The following is a 12,852-nucleotide window of genomic DNA, read 5'->3' as shown; positions in this document are numbered from 1 at the left end:
TTTTTAAAATGATATCGAAATTATTATTTTCTTCTAATGCCATGTTTACGTTAGAACTTTTTGTAGGGTTAACCTACTTTGAGAGGATTTATTTGAAGTAAAAGTAATGGATATGACAATTTAAATCCAAATCCAGTGGGTTAACCCTTGATCCTTTTACTTGTTTTATAAATATTTCGATTTTATGTTTTTTTGGACATATTAATAAAAATAATCCAATACTAAAAAGACGTTATTCATTGCATATTTTTGGGCTTGTATGAAAATGAAATAACCATACAAAATCGATAACTTTCAAATCGATAATCGATTAGGAGAAGCTGTCTTTGCATTTTTGCCAAAAGTCGACTTACTCATCCCTAGTTAATGACAGAAAATTTTTGCTGGTCATTCAATTTGCAAGGTATATTTCCTTTCAGGGGAAAACGTATCAATTTTATAAATTATTTAATTGTTTAAAAAGCTATTTAACAATAGTTTATTTGTAGAAGGAGAAAGTATTAAAAATGTTTGGCCGTCAAAGTCTTGGAAGTGGATCATCGAATGGCTCCAATTTGGTGGAGTTCCGGGCTGGTAGAATGAACTTTATTGGAAAAATGGTGCATCCCGATACACGCAAAGGTCTGGTGTATCTGACACAAAGTGAAGATGGTTTAATGCATTTCTGCTGGAAGGATCGCACCACTGGAAAGGTATGTTGAGATTTTGTCTTTATTAAATTAGCAAAGGAATAATAAATATTTGTGCTTAAATAGGTTGAAGATGATTTGATCGTGTTCCCTGACGATTTTGAATTCAAACGTGTCGAACAGTGCAAGACAGGTCGTGTCTATGTCTTGAAATTCAAGTCCAGCTCCCGTCGCATGTTCTTTTGGATGCAAGAACCCAAAACTGACAAGGATGAGGAACACTGCCGTCGTGTCAATGAATTGATGAACAATCCACCCTCAGCATCTCGAGGTGGTGGCCAAGATGGTGGTGATTTGCAGTATATGCTCAACAATATGTCGCAACAGCAATTGATGCAATTGTTTGGTGGTGTTGGACAAATGGGAGGTCTCAGCTCTTTATTGGGTTCCATGAAGTGGGTATTATATTGGCATCCAATTAGGAATGAATAATTTAATTAATTTTCTTTTATTCGTTCATCGGACAGCACTCGTACCCCATCCTCAAATCGCAATAGCAGTTCTAGTGCCGCTGGCCTTGTTACACCCGAAAACTCTTCGGCTCCCCGTACCCCATCTGCTCCAAAAGCCAAAGGCAGTAAGAGCAGCAGCTCTGGAACTGGCAACACCTCCACAGAGGGTGGGGCAGCCGCAACTGGTGGTAAGAAATCTTCAAATTCTGTAACACCCACCAATGCATTCCAATCCTTCTTATCAAATCTTTCACCCGAAGCTGGCGCTGGTCGTTCCCTTAACATTGATCTTTCCTCGGCTTTGGCTGGTTCCGAGGCCATCAATGAATTGATATCGGATCCGGAACGTGTCAACACATTGTCCGTTCACCTGCCCGAAACAGAAGATGCCGACGAAAATAAGAAACAGCAAATCAAGGAAACCATTGCCTCACCACAATTCCAACAAGCATTATCATTATTTTCCAATGCCCTGCAATCGGCCCAATTGGGTCCGGTTGTATCACAGTTTGAATTGACACCCGAAGCAGTGGCTGCAGCCTATTCTGGTAATTTGGAAGATTTTGTTAAAGCTTTGGAAAAGGCCTTACCCGCCGGCGCTACCATGTCATCGTCGCCCGTCAGTTCAAAGGGCAAGGATACGGCAGAGGTGAAGAAAGATGAGACCACAGATCAAGCTGCCGAGAAAAAAGAATAGTTTCCGAATTTGGCAGTCATAGTGCTTGAGTTTATTATTATTTTTTTATATGATTTAAGTTTTCACTTTGTAGGAGGGAAACAGCGTTTTCCTTCAATTTTTTCTTTTGCTTCAAAAACTTGTTGATATACATCTCTTTCTATAAAGACTGAGACAAAAAAATACACAATTATTATACATACGAAGCATACATGCGATTCAATTAACCATTTTCTCTTCAAAATGAAATACATATGTCCATTTAAATAAAACTCACTTGGTGTCATTTATTAAATTGGTTTAATGTTTTGATTGAAAATTCTGAAAGTAAAAAAATACGCCAAAGGTTAATTTTTCGAGTTGAGCGAAGAATATTCTTCTTCGGCTGTATTGTTAATCTAAAATGGGCCTAATGTTAACTACGTCACACTAAATACTTTTATTCATTTGCCTAAAAGGTTTATATTATGCACTGGAATTGAACTAAACTGACCAAAACTCCTTTGTTCTTTTACGAAAAGGCCATCCGATGACTAAATGTGAGCATACATAAAACGCTTTTTGAATGGCTTTAGTCATCGACTGGCTTCATCGTAGAGGGACAAAAGAGTTTTAGGTTGACTTAGTTCGATTATGTTCCCATATTTCCCCATCCATGTTCTCACCTTTTGTTCCCATATTTAAGATATCGAAAAATATTGCAAAAACAGTAAATTCTTGCATAGCATTACTAGGCTAATAAACCAGTTCCTTTTTTGCACCATATTTGGTAAAAGAATAATTGACATATACGACCTAATTCAAATGCGTCCATAACACTGATAATATAATATCAAGTGTAAACATAGCAAACTGACAACAAATCGATCAGGTGAAACCTAAATGCTCTCTCCCTCTCTCGGCAATTATACGGCCATTGGTCGAATTACGTATCCCTGGCTAGGCTGTGCAGTTTTTTTGGGTGAAAATAATTGTGATAATTTCATGGAAAAAAGCTCGTTTTCAAGCGATATTTAGCAGGATTTAACGTATCACATTGTTGAAGTATTAAATATTGTGCTTGAAATGTGTATAAGAACTAGAATTTTATAAACAAAAAGTAAGAAAAAATTACAGTTCATCGTTGAAGAAAACGGGTGCAAACGAAGAAAACGACCACGAAGACGGCAAAAATTGCAACTTTTTCGTCGTCGGGTAAAAGCAAGCGAAGGAAAAGGTGAGAGTGCTGGCAGCAAGAAAAATGGAAATTTTAATATATTTTATTATGAAAATAATTTGATATAATGTTATTGTCATTTACAGATATATTCGCCACAGCTTCTTTGGGAAATTGTAATAATTTCAGGGTAAAAGAAGACTAAAAAAAATCAATTTCACCCGTACCGTACCCGTTGGCATTCGTGTGTGCGTGCGTGTGAGTGTTCGTTTTAATGTGAGCAAATTCTCACCGAAGCAAACACACTATTGTTGTTGCTGTTTAAATTGTAAGAGAGCGAAAAGTTAAATTGGGAAAAGCAAGCAGGCAAGCAAGCCACAGAGACAAAAGAAACGAAAAAGTGACACGCAACAAACTTAAAAGAACAAAAAAGCCAAAACGAAATTAATAAAATCATCAGTAAATAAAAGACAGCAACAAAACAATATTGAAAAAATATCACAACGCGGTGTGGAAGAGTGTGGATTTTTCAACAAAAAATACATTGGGAAAACGGATTAAAATACAATAAAGAGGAAAACAAAAAGGTGCGTAGCATTACAAAATAATAAAAATGCATGCAAGTGTAAGCCACGAAGAAAGATAACCTTTAAAAAAAGGAAGATAGGGAAACACAAAGGATGCTCCAAAATGGGGCTTGCATTGATAGGCCAAGCCAACAAAAAAAAAATCATACAAAGACTGGCTTTGTATGAACACTAAGCCAGTTTTGTTTTTTGATTTCTCTTTAAATGTGGCACCTTTTTTTTTGTTAAGCCACGCCAATTGTCTGTATTTGTCCCCACCGAAAAAAACACACAACTCCCAAAAATGTCTTATGCATGTCATTGTGTTTTGAATTTTTAATTATTTTTATTTTGTTATTGTTTTTTATGTAATTAACAAATTAATGCCGCTGACTGCTGGCGTTTCTTATAGATTTCCATTTCTTTGGTTAGTGAAGAAAGAAAAAATAAAAGTTGGTGTTATTGTTGTTGCTGTTGTGGCTTATTGGCTTTAAGCCAATTTAAGTAACATTTGACTTTCATTATGTATCGACCAGCGACCAGCTAACCGAACGAGCGGCCGACCCTGTAAACCTGCTGCTGCTGCTACTGACAGAAACAAACATGCATTTGAAACATGGACTGTTGTCAGCGCATTTTCAATGTTGAAAGCACCACAAAATGTGTTTTTTTATGTTGTACATTATTGGCTTTGCTTGGCCGAGCCATGCGGCGGACATTCTCAGACAGCATCAGTAGTAGGATTTATGTAATTTTTTGAAAGGAAAAATCGGTGGTTTTATAGTTTTGTGGTTAAGTGTGGTTATATCCTACAAGTAGGTTTAGGGCGTTTAGTAAGGAATGATTAGTGACGCTTATTATTTCGATTTCATAACGCATTTTAAAATAATACAGTCAAGCACTTTTAGCTTTGTCCCTCCTGGAACCAACTCGTATATATTGCCTACAAGAAATTGTATAGAGTTGTATATAATAAGTGTTGTTCCGTCTTCTATAGCTTAAGAGTTAGCCGTCGTATATACACTCATTGTAGAATCGTATATATCTACGACTGACTATTTCCAAGCTATAGAAGACGGAACAGCACTCATTCAAGACGAGTGTATACGGGTCCTAGTAGACAAAGGATATGGCATTTCAATTGGGGTCCGAAGTGGATATTCAGGTGATCGGGTAAAACTCCTTGACAGAGTAAATAAGCAGACTTTTGTTGAACTAATCAACCTATAGACGTCCGGAGTTTTATGGACGATTGAAAGAGAAATCGTACGGAGTGACTGAGTTCAAAAGTCCTGGGTGGGTCTTATACCTCCTCTATATATACACATATCGTTCCAGGATGGATGAAGCCACCGGTGCTGGTGTTTTCAGCCCAAATCCAATCATTAAATGCTCATCTAAACTTAATGACAATTGTAGCGTTTTTGGACAAGAAGGCAGCCGGGAATGGTAAAATAACTTTGTCAGTGACAAAATTCAATAAGCTTTGTTGGGTCCCAGGACATGCAGGTTGAGATAAAAAAAAACTGCAACAAAGTCAAAGCCATAATTTTTACATTTTATTTTAACTTTTATTGAATGAAAGCAAAAAATGTCGGAAATAGCATCAAATTTTAGAATAAGTTTAGATTTGTTCGAGTTGGTCACATTTGGCCTTCAAACGGCCAATGAAACGGTCACACGCTGTCCAAATGTTGGTTTGCTTTACCCATTTCCGACGAAGCGCTTGCTTAAGGTGATCGACACTTTGGTATTTTTTAGTGCCAACCTTGATTTCCAAAATACTCCAGACACAATAGATCAACGGATTGGTATCCGGAGATTTTGGTATCCATTGTGTGCGGGAAATGAAGCGAGGAACCTCATTTTGTAACCATTCTTGGGTGGCGCGTGCTGTATGTGATGGTGCTGAGTCCTGTTGGAATGTCCAAGGTCTGCGGCCAAAATGTTTGTGTGCCCAAGGCTTTAATACACCCTCCAGAATATTTTCGCGATAATATTCGGCATTTATTCTGATGCCACGGTCACTTTGTTTGTTTATAAACTGCTGGACATCGAATGTTTTCTCTTCGGAGAAAACCAAGTGGTGCAGTTCACCATTTTCGGCCAAGCGAAGCAACGCTTAGCTCTTTTGAGTCTATTTTCTTTTTGTTGCGGTGTAAGTTCTTGAACTTTTTAGAATTTCAATGGCTTTACCCCGAGCTCACTTTTCAATATTTGCCGAATAGAGTATTGCGATATGTTCAGCTCATGAGCCATTTTTCGGTCACTGCGACACTGGTTTCGATCAAATCGCTTCTTTACTTTTCGAACCATTTCTGCTGATGTTGCTGTTTTCTTCCGTCCACTTCCTTGACGTCGGGCTACGCTACCACGGGCAATATCACGGTAACGATCGATGGTATGAGACACAAAAGATTTTGTCACGTTTAAATGCTGGAGTGCTCTAGCAGTAGCCATTTGTGGTTTTCCAGCCAAATATAAAGAAATCACACGATCACGTTTGAATTCCATCACGAACAACTTTTTTTCTGGGAAATTCTCACCAAAATGCTTTTGTACGCTTTTAAACAATATAATGAGCTGTCATTCGAATAATTTTAACCGTTGGTTGTGTGGCAACTGCTCTACCAGATATCAAACATCAAAATGGTCCTGAGTACTCAATGCTGTCTGGAGGGCGTGGAATGCCAAAAAGGTAGAGGTTAAACAGTTTCGCAGATATCATGGGGAACTCCCTGTTTCACTCAGCGGATATTCGACTTCATATTACTGAATTCAATTCTGGTTGAGTCCTCTGCTTACATATGTCGAATTTTGTACTAAGCTATCCGTGTAGATGATCAGCCATCAGAACTGATGCGTCTTTGCTACTGGTGACAAAAGTGATATCGACAAAAGTGTATCTTGATAATTTCACCACATTTTTCTATGAATTTGAAATTGATTCTGTAGTCATTAGGGTTAGTACGACGAAGCAGATCTCGCTTATTTTCTAGTCCGGCATCCTTTGCTGAAAAATTAGGTATTATTTCAGGTATTCGACCAGCAGGTTGGTATATAGCGAGCAGTTGCAGCTTTGATGAAGTCCCGGAAAAGTACCTACTACTGCTACCTGTAAATCAGATGGGTTGGGGATTTTTCTAAAGCCGCGATTGATATACTCTTTGAATTTTTGCCATGGTTAACGAAAGTTCGGCGTTCAGAGTCTATAAAGTAGGGTGGTCTTTTGATAGTGCTCTACGTAATGGAATATACCCCATATTCGGCATTCTATTGATATTTGTTTATACGGTCCATGCTTTTCTATATCCCCCAAATAGCGTTAGTTCTCGATATTCGGTATTGTTTACAATTTGTTATTTAGAATTTGAATTTGATTTTATCGAGAATACTCAAAATTCTCCTAACATGCCTTCTCACTTCTTTCACGCACTGTATGTGCGTTGTTCTTCCCAAAAGAAGACACAACCCATAGCAAGTATGCAATCACTAATCGCACACTATATGTACAGTATGATTTCATTATTAATTTATTGTTTTTTGTTTTCACTCACTCTCTTCAGGTTTTTTGTACATTGTGTGTTTGGTCACTCAACCCCCCTCCTCCCCCAAACATACAAAAAAAATTAACATTTAACGCAATTAAATATTGCTCAATTAATACTAAACGAAGAACATACTTCTCTGACTTTTGTGTGTTTTTGTTAATCATCAATTTCTTCCTCTTTTTATTTACAGTATTCCTTGCCACTGTCATCATGGATATGCCACCAGGACGTTCCATTTACAGTCCCGATGAGGAGTTGAAACAATTACGACCACCCAAAACATATCGACCACCAGCTGATGCCCAACAACAACAGCAGCAGCAGCAGCAACAGCAACAACACCAGCAAGGAAAGCCAACAACTGCCGCTGATCTTCTTCTTCAACAAGGGAAATTGTCGATTAATGCAATGGAATTTGTGCCACGTTATCCCGTACAAATACCACACAATAATGTGCAGGATCGTTTGACCCGCATCCAGCAACAGTATATACAAGAAAACTATCCTCAGCAACAGCAGCAGCAGCAACAACAACAGCAGGCGCAACAGTATAACCAACAACCATCCTATGCCAATGGCTATGGAGGCGGTTATCAACAACAACAACAATCATTGAATCAACAATTCGGTTCCATGAGTGTTCAGGATCGTTTACATCGTTCCAATAACAGCGCGAGCGGTTCGAATGCGTCGAACAACAGCAACAACAGCACTTTCTATCCCCAGCAACGCGAATATCAACCAAATCAGTCGTATCATCGCAACAACAAATACCATCACCACAACCACAATAATCACCATCATCACAACAATCAGCAGTCGCGTTACAACAATCATCACTACAATCAACAGAATCATCAGCAGTACCACAACAATCATCATAATCATCATCATCAACCACGGAACCAGCCCTATTCACAGCAGCAGCAGCAGCAAGCGCAATACTCAAATCAGGCAGCTGGTGCAGGAGCGGGAGCGGCCGCAGCCGCTGCTGCTGATGCCGCACCCGATATGCAAAACATTGCTTTGGACTATTTACAAACTGTGATCCAATGTCTCAATCAAAATCCCGGCCAGTTTGATACCATTGCCCCCCGATTCATTAACATCTTCGATGGCATGGAGAGCAATCATTATGTCCTGTCCATTGCCATGGAGGATATATTCGAAGAATCCATTAAGAATCCCAATTTCCGTTATATGGGCGCCAAACTGTATAACCTGTTGCACATGTTTAATCCCTCCAAGGATTCATTGTTCCACACCTTGCTCAAATGCAAATTGGACTTCCATCAGGATGAGATCAAAAACTATATGCAGAGTAATCAACAGGGCAAGGTGAGAGAGACGGCCCTCTTCCTGGCTGAACTCTATATGCAGCTGAGGGGCGATGATACACGCCTTTATTTGATTGCCGAGAACATTGTGTATTCGTTGAAACAGTTGTTGGAACATGTGGTGGCCGAGAATGTACGTTGCATTTGCTTAACCCTTAAATTGGCCGGTTACGATTTGAGTACAGACTGTCCCGAGGAAATGAAGGAGATCATTGCCAGCCTAGAACGCATTAATGCCGAAAATCCGGGTAAATATCCGTTGGCCAGTAATGTTATATCACTGCAAAAGAACAATTGGGGTCGCAAGGCACCCGGCAGTGAGGGTTTGGGTGAGGGTGAGTCTTCCAAGCCAGCAGAGCCACCACGTCAAAGTGATGATCCGGTGTTCTATGGTCCCGATGGTCGTGAAATCACTGCCGAAGAATGTGAATTCTTGACGAATGGGGCCTCGGGCGCCAATGGTGGTTCCACCGATAATGATGATGATAATGATTTGGATGATTTGGATCCGGAAATGGATGAGGAGACTGAAAGGGATTATAAACTGTTTCTTAAGCAGGCCAATAATTCATAGGTTAACTAAAAGACTATGAATTAGTATGGATGGCAGAGAAGATGATGATGAAGATAATATACGATGATTATTAACTAAACCTCCCAATATAAACTACAACAAAAAGGAACACGACGAAGAAGAAGAAGAAGATGACGACGATGATGATGATGAAAGTGAAAGTGAACGACAACAAAAAACCAAGTATCTGCTAAAAAAAATGGCCAATAGACTGCCTGCTTTTTGTGGCAATGCAAAAAGAGTAAAAAATACTATTTAAGGTTATGAAGGTTATTCAAAGCATATCTCTTCCCCCTGCCCGCCCGCCCGCAAGCCAACCAGCCAGCTTCCTTGTTACCATATAATTTCCTTTTTTTTCAATTCCCCTATATCCTATTCCGCTGAAATTACAGTTTGCCCCCCGGCCAACACCACTTTAAGTAGTTGGCGAAAAAAAAAACTTTAAAAAATTAAAATCAGAAAAAAATTTAAAAAATTATTTAAGAGAAAACTTAACCCCCATTGAAAACAAAAAAAATGTGATGTTATAATCTGCAAACAGACAAAAAAAAGAAACGAAAACATTTTAAATTTAATGTGATATTATGCTACTCTTAATCTCTCTCTCTTTCTCGCACTGTCTCCCTATACTTCTAACTATTTGTTGTTAACTCGGGCTTTATCTTTTTTTTTTTTTGCATAATTTAAGGAAATTTACAACCAATTTTTAGGGACTTGTAAAAGAATTTGAGATCCTCAAAGAAGGAGGGATAAACCAAGCTCTTCGGATTGGAAATCGTTGTTAAAAAATACCTCTAAACTTTGAGATTATGTGTCTCCAAATGATCCCCTTTCCATAGGGGGTAACCCTAGTTTTTCCAATTGGAATTCACTGCAAAAAATTTTTTTGAAGATTAAATGAATGGGGCAAGACCTTCGAACCCCAAGACCTCGAAATTAAGTGCCTCAAAAGAGACCCTTTCTATCCATATATTTTCATAATTGTTAAGTGCCAATGCTTCTCTCTCTCTCTCCCTTTTTAAGGATTCCACAAAAACAATTGAGCCTTACAATCATTACCAAAAGCCCCATCTTCTTTAGCCTTTCAATTGGAATTCGTTTCTAAAAATATGCAACTCCCTCCAATACTTCGAGATTAAATGTCTCCAAATGCCCTCTCCCCCCATCCGATAAGGGGATAACCCAAGTTCTTCCATTTGGAATTCATTGCTCAACAATTTTTTCAAGACTAAATGAATGGGGCAAGACCTTCGAACCCCAAGACCTCGAAATTAAGTGCCTCAAAATAGACCCCTTTTATCTATCATTTCATCATTGTTAAGTGCCAATGTCTCTCTCTCTCTCGCCCTTTTTAAGGATTCCACAAGGATTATTGAGCCCATCTTCTTAAGCCTTTCAATTTAAATCCTTTTCCTGAGGAGATCAACTCTCAGTAGAAGACCACTGGAAGGCTTCCTTTGAAATGTTTTTGAGGTCTAGAGACTAAATAAAAAAAGTTTGTTTATCCACAGAAAAAAAAAAACACTTTATTCTCTTTTCTGTTCTTTGGACGTCTGCAATGCATAGAAATGAAAAGTCAAATTATGTTCTAAAATATAAGGGAGCCCTTAAAGTTCTTATTTCCCAAGATTTTCTCATTGGACTATCGAAAATCTAAAAGAATCCCTGTGTGGAAAATCTCTATAAAATACGTTTTGCGAGGAAATTTTGTAGAAGAAGGGAGGCTTTTTTTAAATATCCCTTAAAAGGGATGTTCCTTTGAAAGTCTACTCTCTATTGTACGGCTCGTGAAGATCTGAAAGAAAATATCCTTTAAAAGTCGTCCATTAAGAAAAATACCTCCAAAAGACTTCCTATTTAGAGAACACCTTTAGGAGATTATCACTTCATAAAACACCATTTAACAACTCTGGAAATTCCTTCAGGGTGTTTTGGAACACCTGATTGATGATGTCAATCGAAATATCTTTTCCATTGAAGAGAAAGGCCCTTGCAGAGGATTCTCCTTCTTAAAAAAATCACTTGAAACTCAAAAACGAAATATTTTTTCCATTAAAGAGACAGGCTCCTGGCCGATTATTTCCCCTTTCAAAGAAGACCGCCTGGAGCAATTCTTTTTGAGAACTTAAAAAGGAGTTAAGAAGAAATATTTTTCCCATTGACTATTCCTATATAGCCCTCAAAATTTACAAAAAAAAATGACAATTTTCCTTCAATAGAAGACCGCTTGGAGCTATTCTTTTTGAGAACCTAAAAAGGAGTCAAGAACAAATATCTTTTCCATTGAGCTGAGGATTCTCATTCTATAAAAATCCCTTGAAACCCAAACACAAAATATTTTTTCCATTAAAGAGAAAGGCTCCTGATCGATTATTTCCCTTCCAAAGAAGACCGCTTAACTTAAAAAGGAGTTATGAAGAAAAATATTTTCCATTGAAGTTCACCAACTCCTCAAAATTCTCCAAAAAAAAATTGGTTGTAAATTTGTTATTACAATTTATCTCCCCACCACATAGCCGACTTCTGGCGGCCCCCTGTTAATAAAGCATTTCTAAGACTCTTCTCCCGCCCCAAAATTGTATTGTATTTGAATGATGAAATCCACGAAAAAAAGAAAGAAAGAAAATCGTTGTTTTTGTTTATTAAGGGAGTTTGATTTTTATATTTATTTTTATTCTTTTGTAAAAATAAAAAAAAAAAACATAAGCTTTTATTCTAAATATATATTTAAAAACAAAAAATTACAACAATTTCGTATGCTGTGCATGCCTAACAAACAAACATAATTTCAAACACTCTTTATTTTCCAAAAAAAATGTTTATTTTAATGATTTCTTTTTCTTCTAATTAACAATATTAAATTATAAAATATATATTTTTTATTAAATAAATATCTCATAATTATAGTGTGCGTGTGTATGTTTCTCTTTTTTTACAAAAAAAAAAAAAATATATTATCCGATAACAACCAACATCAACATAAAATCAAGAAAACAAAATAATAACAACAAAAGAAGAGTTCCTCTAACAAAACACTGAAAATTTTAAAATTAAGCTAAAAAGAAAACAATAAACGCATAGACTTAAATTGTAATGTCATCTAAATTTCCATTATGCATGAACGACAACAACAAGTTATACATAATTATTTTGTTTTTTTTTTTTTTATACATATATTTATTGACATTTCTATTATGTTCTTGTTTCATTTTTTTATTTCCATATACATATGTACACACATTTAGTCGTTATATATATATTTTTTTTTAATTTTGCAAACAACTGCTTTCAAATAATTTCCATAATGTTCTCCATTTTTTTATGAATTATTTATATATGTTTTTAACTACGCGACTTATTTTTTTATAAGAAACAAAAAAAGAAAAACGATGTGAAATAATCAACAACAACAAACTGTAATTTCAGCTTATTTAGTTTTTAATGTTAAAAAAAAATCGAGAAAAACACAAGAAAAACTTAATTCAGCTAAAATTATGTATTTATGCAAGAGTTGAAAAGAACAAAAAAAAAAAAAAAAACAACAAAATACACAATGTCTTTTTATTTATCAAAAAACACTTACTTGACAGCTAACTTTTGTTTATCTCCCTCCTCTCCCCCTAAGGCTGTAAAAATAATGATTTGTAATTAAAATCATAGAGATATTATATTTTTTTTTTGTATCCGTATTAACAAAAAAATATATTTATGTATAAATGTTTGTAAACATTGTTGTAGAGTATGTTTTGTATTCAAGAAGTCACAAAAAATCACGAGGACCTTTTGAAAGCCTTTAGAAGACCTTTTGAAGGTCTTTAGAAGACCTTTTGAAGGACCTGTGAAGGTCTTTA

General features: G+C 36.6%; 2 protein-coding genes across 5 annotated transcripts; both read left to right on the top strand.

Annotated features, from left to right (window-relative positions):
• The first annotated feature begins 315 nt into the window (after nt 1-315).
• Nucleotides 316-2,089, top strand: LOC101897204 (proteasomal ubiquitin receptor ADRM1 homolog). 4 transcript variants are annotated; one of them, XM_005175249.4, is made up of 4 exons: nt 316-403; nt 489-692; nt 756-1,084; nt 1,157-2,089. In XM_005175249.4, the coding sequence occupies exons 2-4, from the start codon at nt 507-509 to the stop codon at nt 1,836-1,838; spliced, it is 1,197 nt and encodes a 398-aa protein (XP_005175306.1). In that variant the 5' UTR covers nt 316-403; nt 489-506; the 3' UTR covers nt 1,839-2,089. The 4 variants fall into 4 exon arrangements, with proteins under 4 accessions (XP_005175306.1, XP_011291236.1, XP_011291231.1 ...); XM_011292934.3 differs by having other exon boundaries at nt 356-403; nt 478-692; XM_011292940.3 differs by lacking the exon at nt 316-403 and having other exon boundaries at nt 1,157-1,329; nt 1,402-2,089.
• Nucleotides 2,090-2,722: 633 nt separating this feature from the next.
• LOC101897028 (kinesin-related protein 6) lies at nt 2,723-12,548 on the top strand. Its single transcript, XM_059127551.1, has 3 exons — nt 2,723-3,033; nt 3,120-3,560; nt 7,281-12,548. Exon 3 carries the CDS (start codon nt 7,301-7,303, stop codon nt 8,999-9,001), a length of 1,701 nt encoding a protein of 566 aa, XP_058983534.1. The 5' UTR covers nt 2,723-3,033; nt 3,120-3,560; nt 7,281-7,300; the 3' UTR covers nt 9,002-12,548.
• Nucleotides 12,549-12,852: the final 304 nt, after the last annotated feature.

This window comes from Musca domestica, unplaced genomic scaffold (assembly GCF_030504385.1).
Source record: "Musca domestica strain aabys unplaced genomic scaffold, Musca_domestica.polishedcontigs.V.1.1 46, whole genome shotgun sequence".
NCBI lineage: Eukaryota > Metazoa > Arthropoda > Insecta > Diptera > Muscidae > Musca > Musca domestica.
Note: the sequence above shows the minus strand (reverse complement) of the source record. Positions and strands in the feature narration are given on the sequence as shown.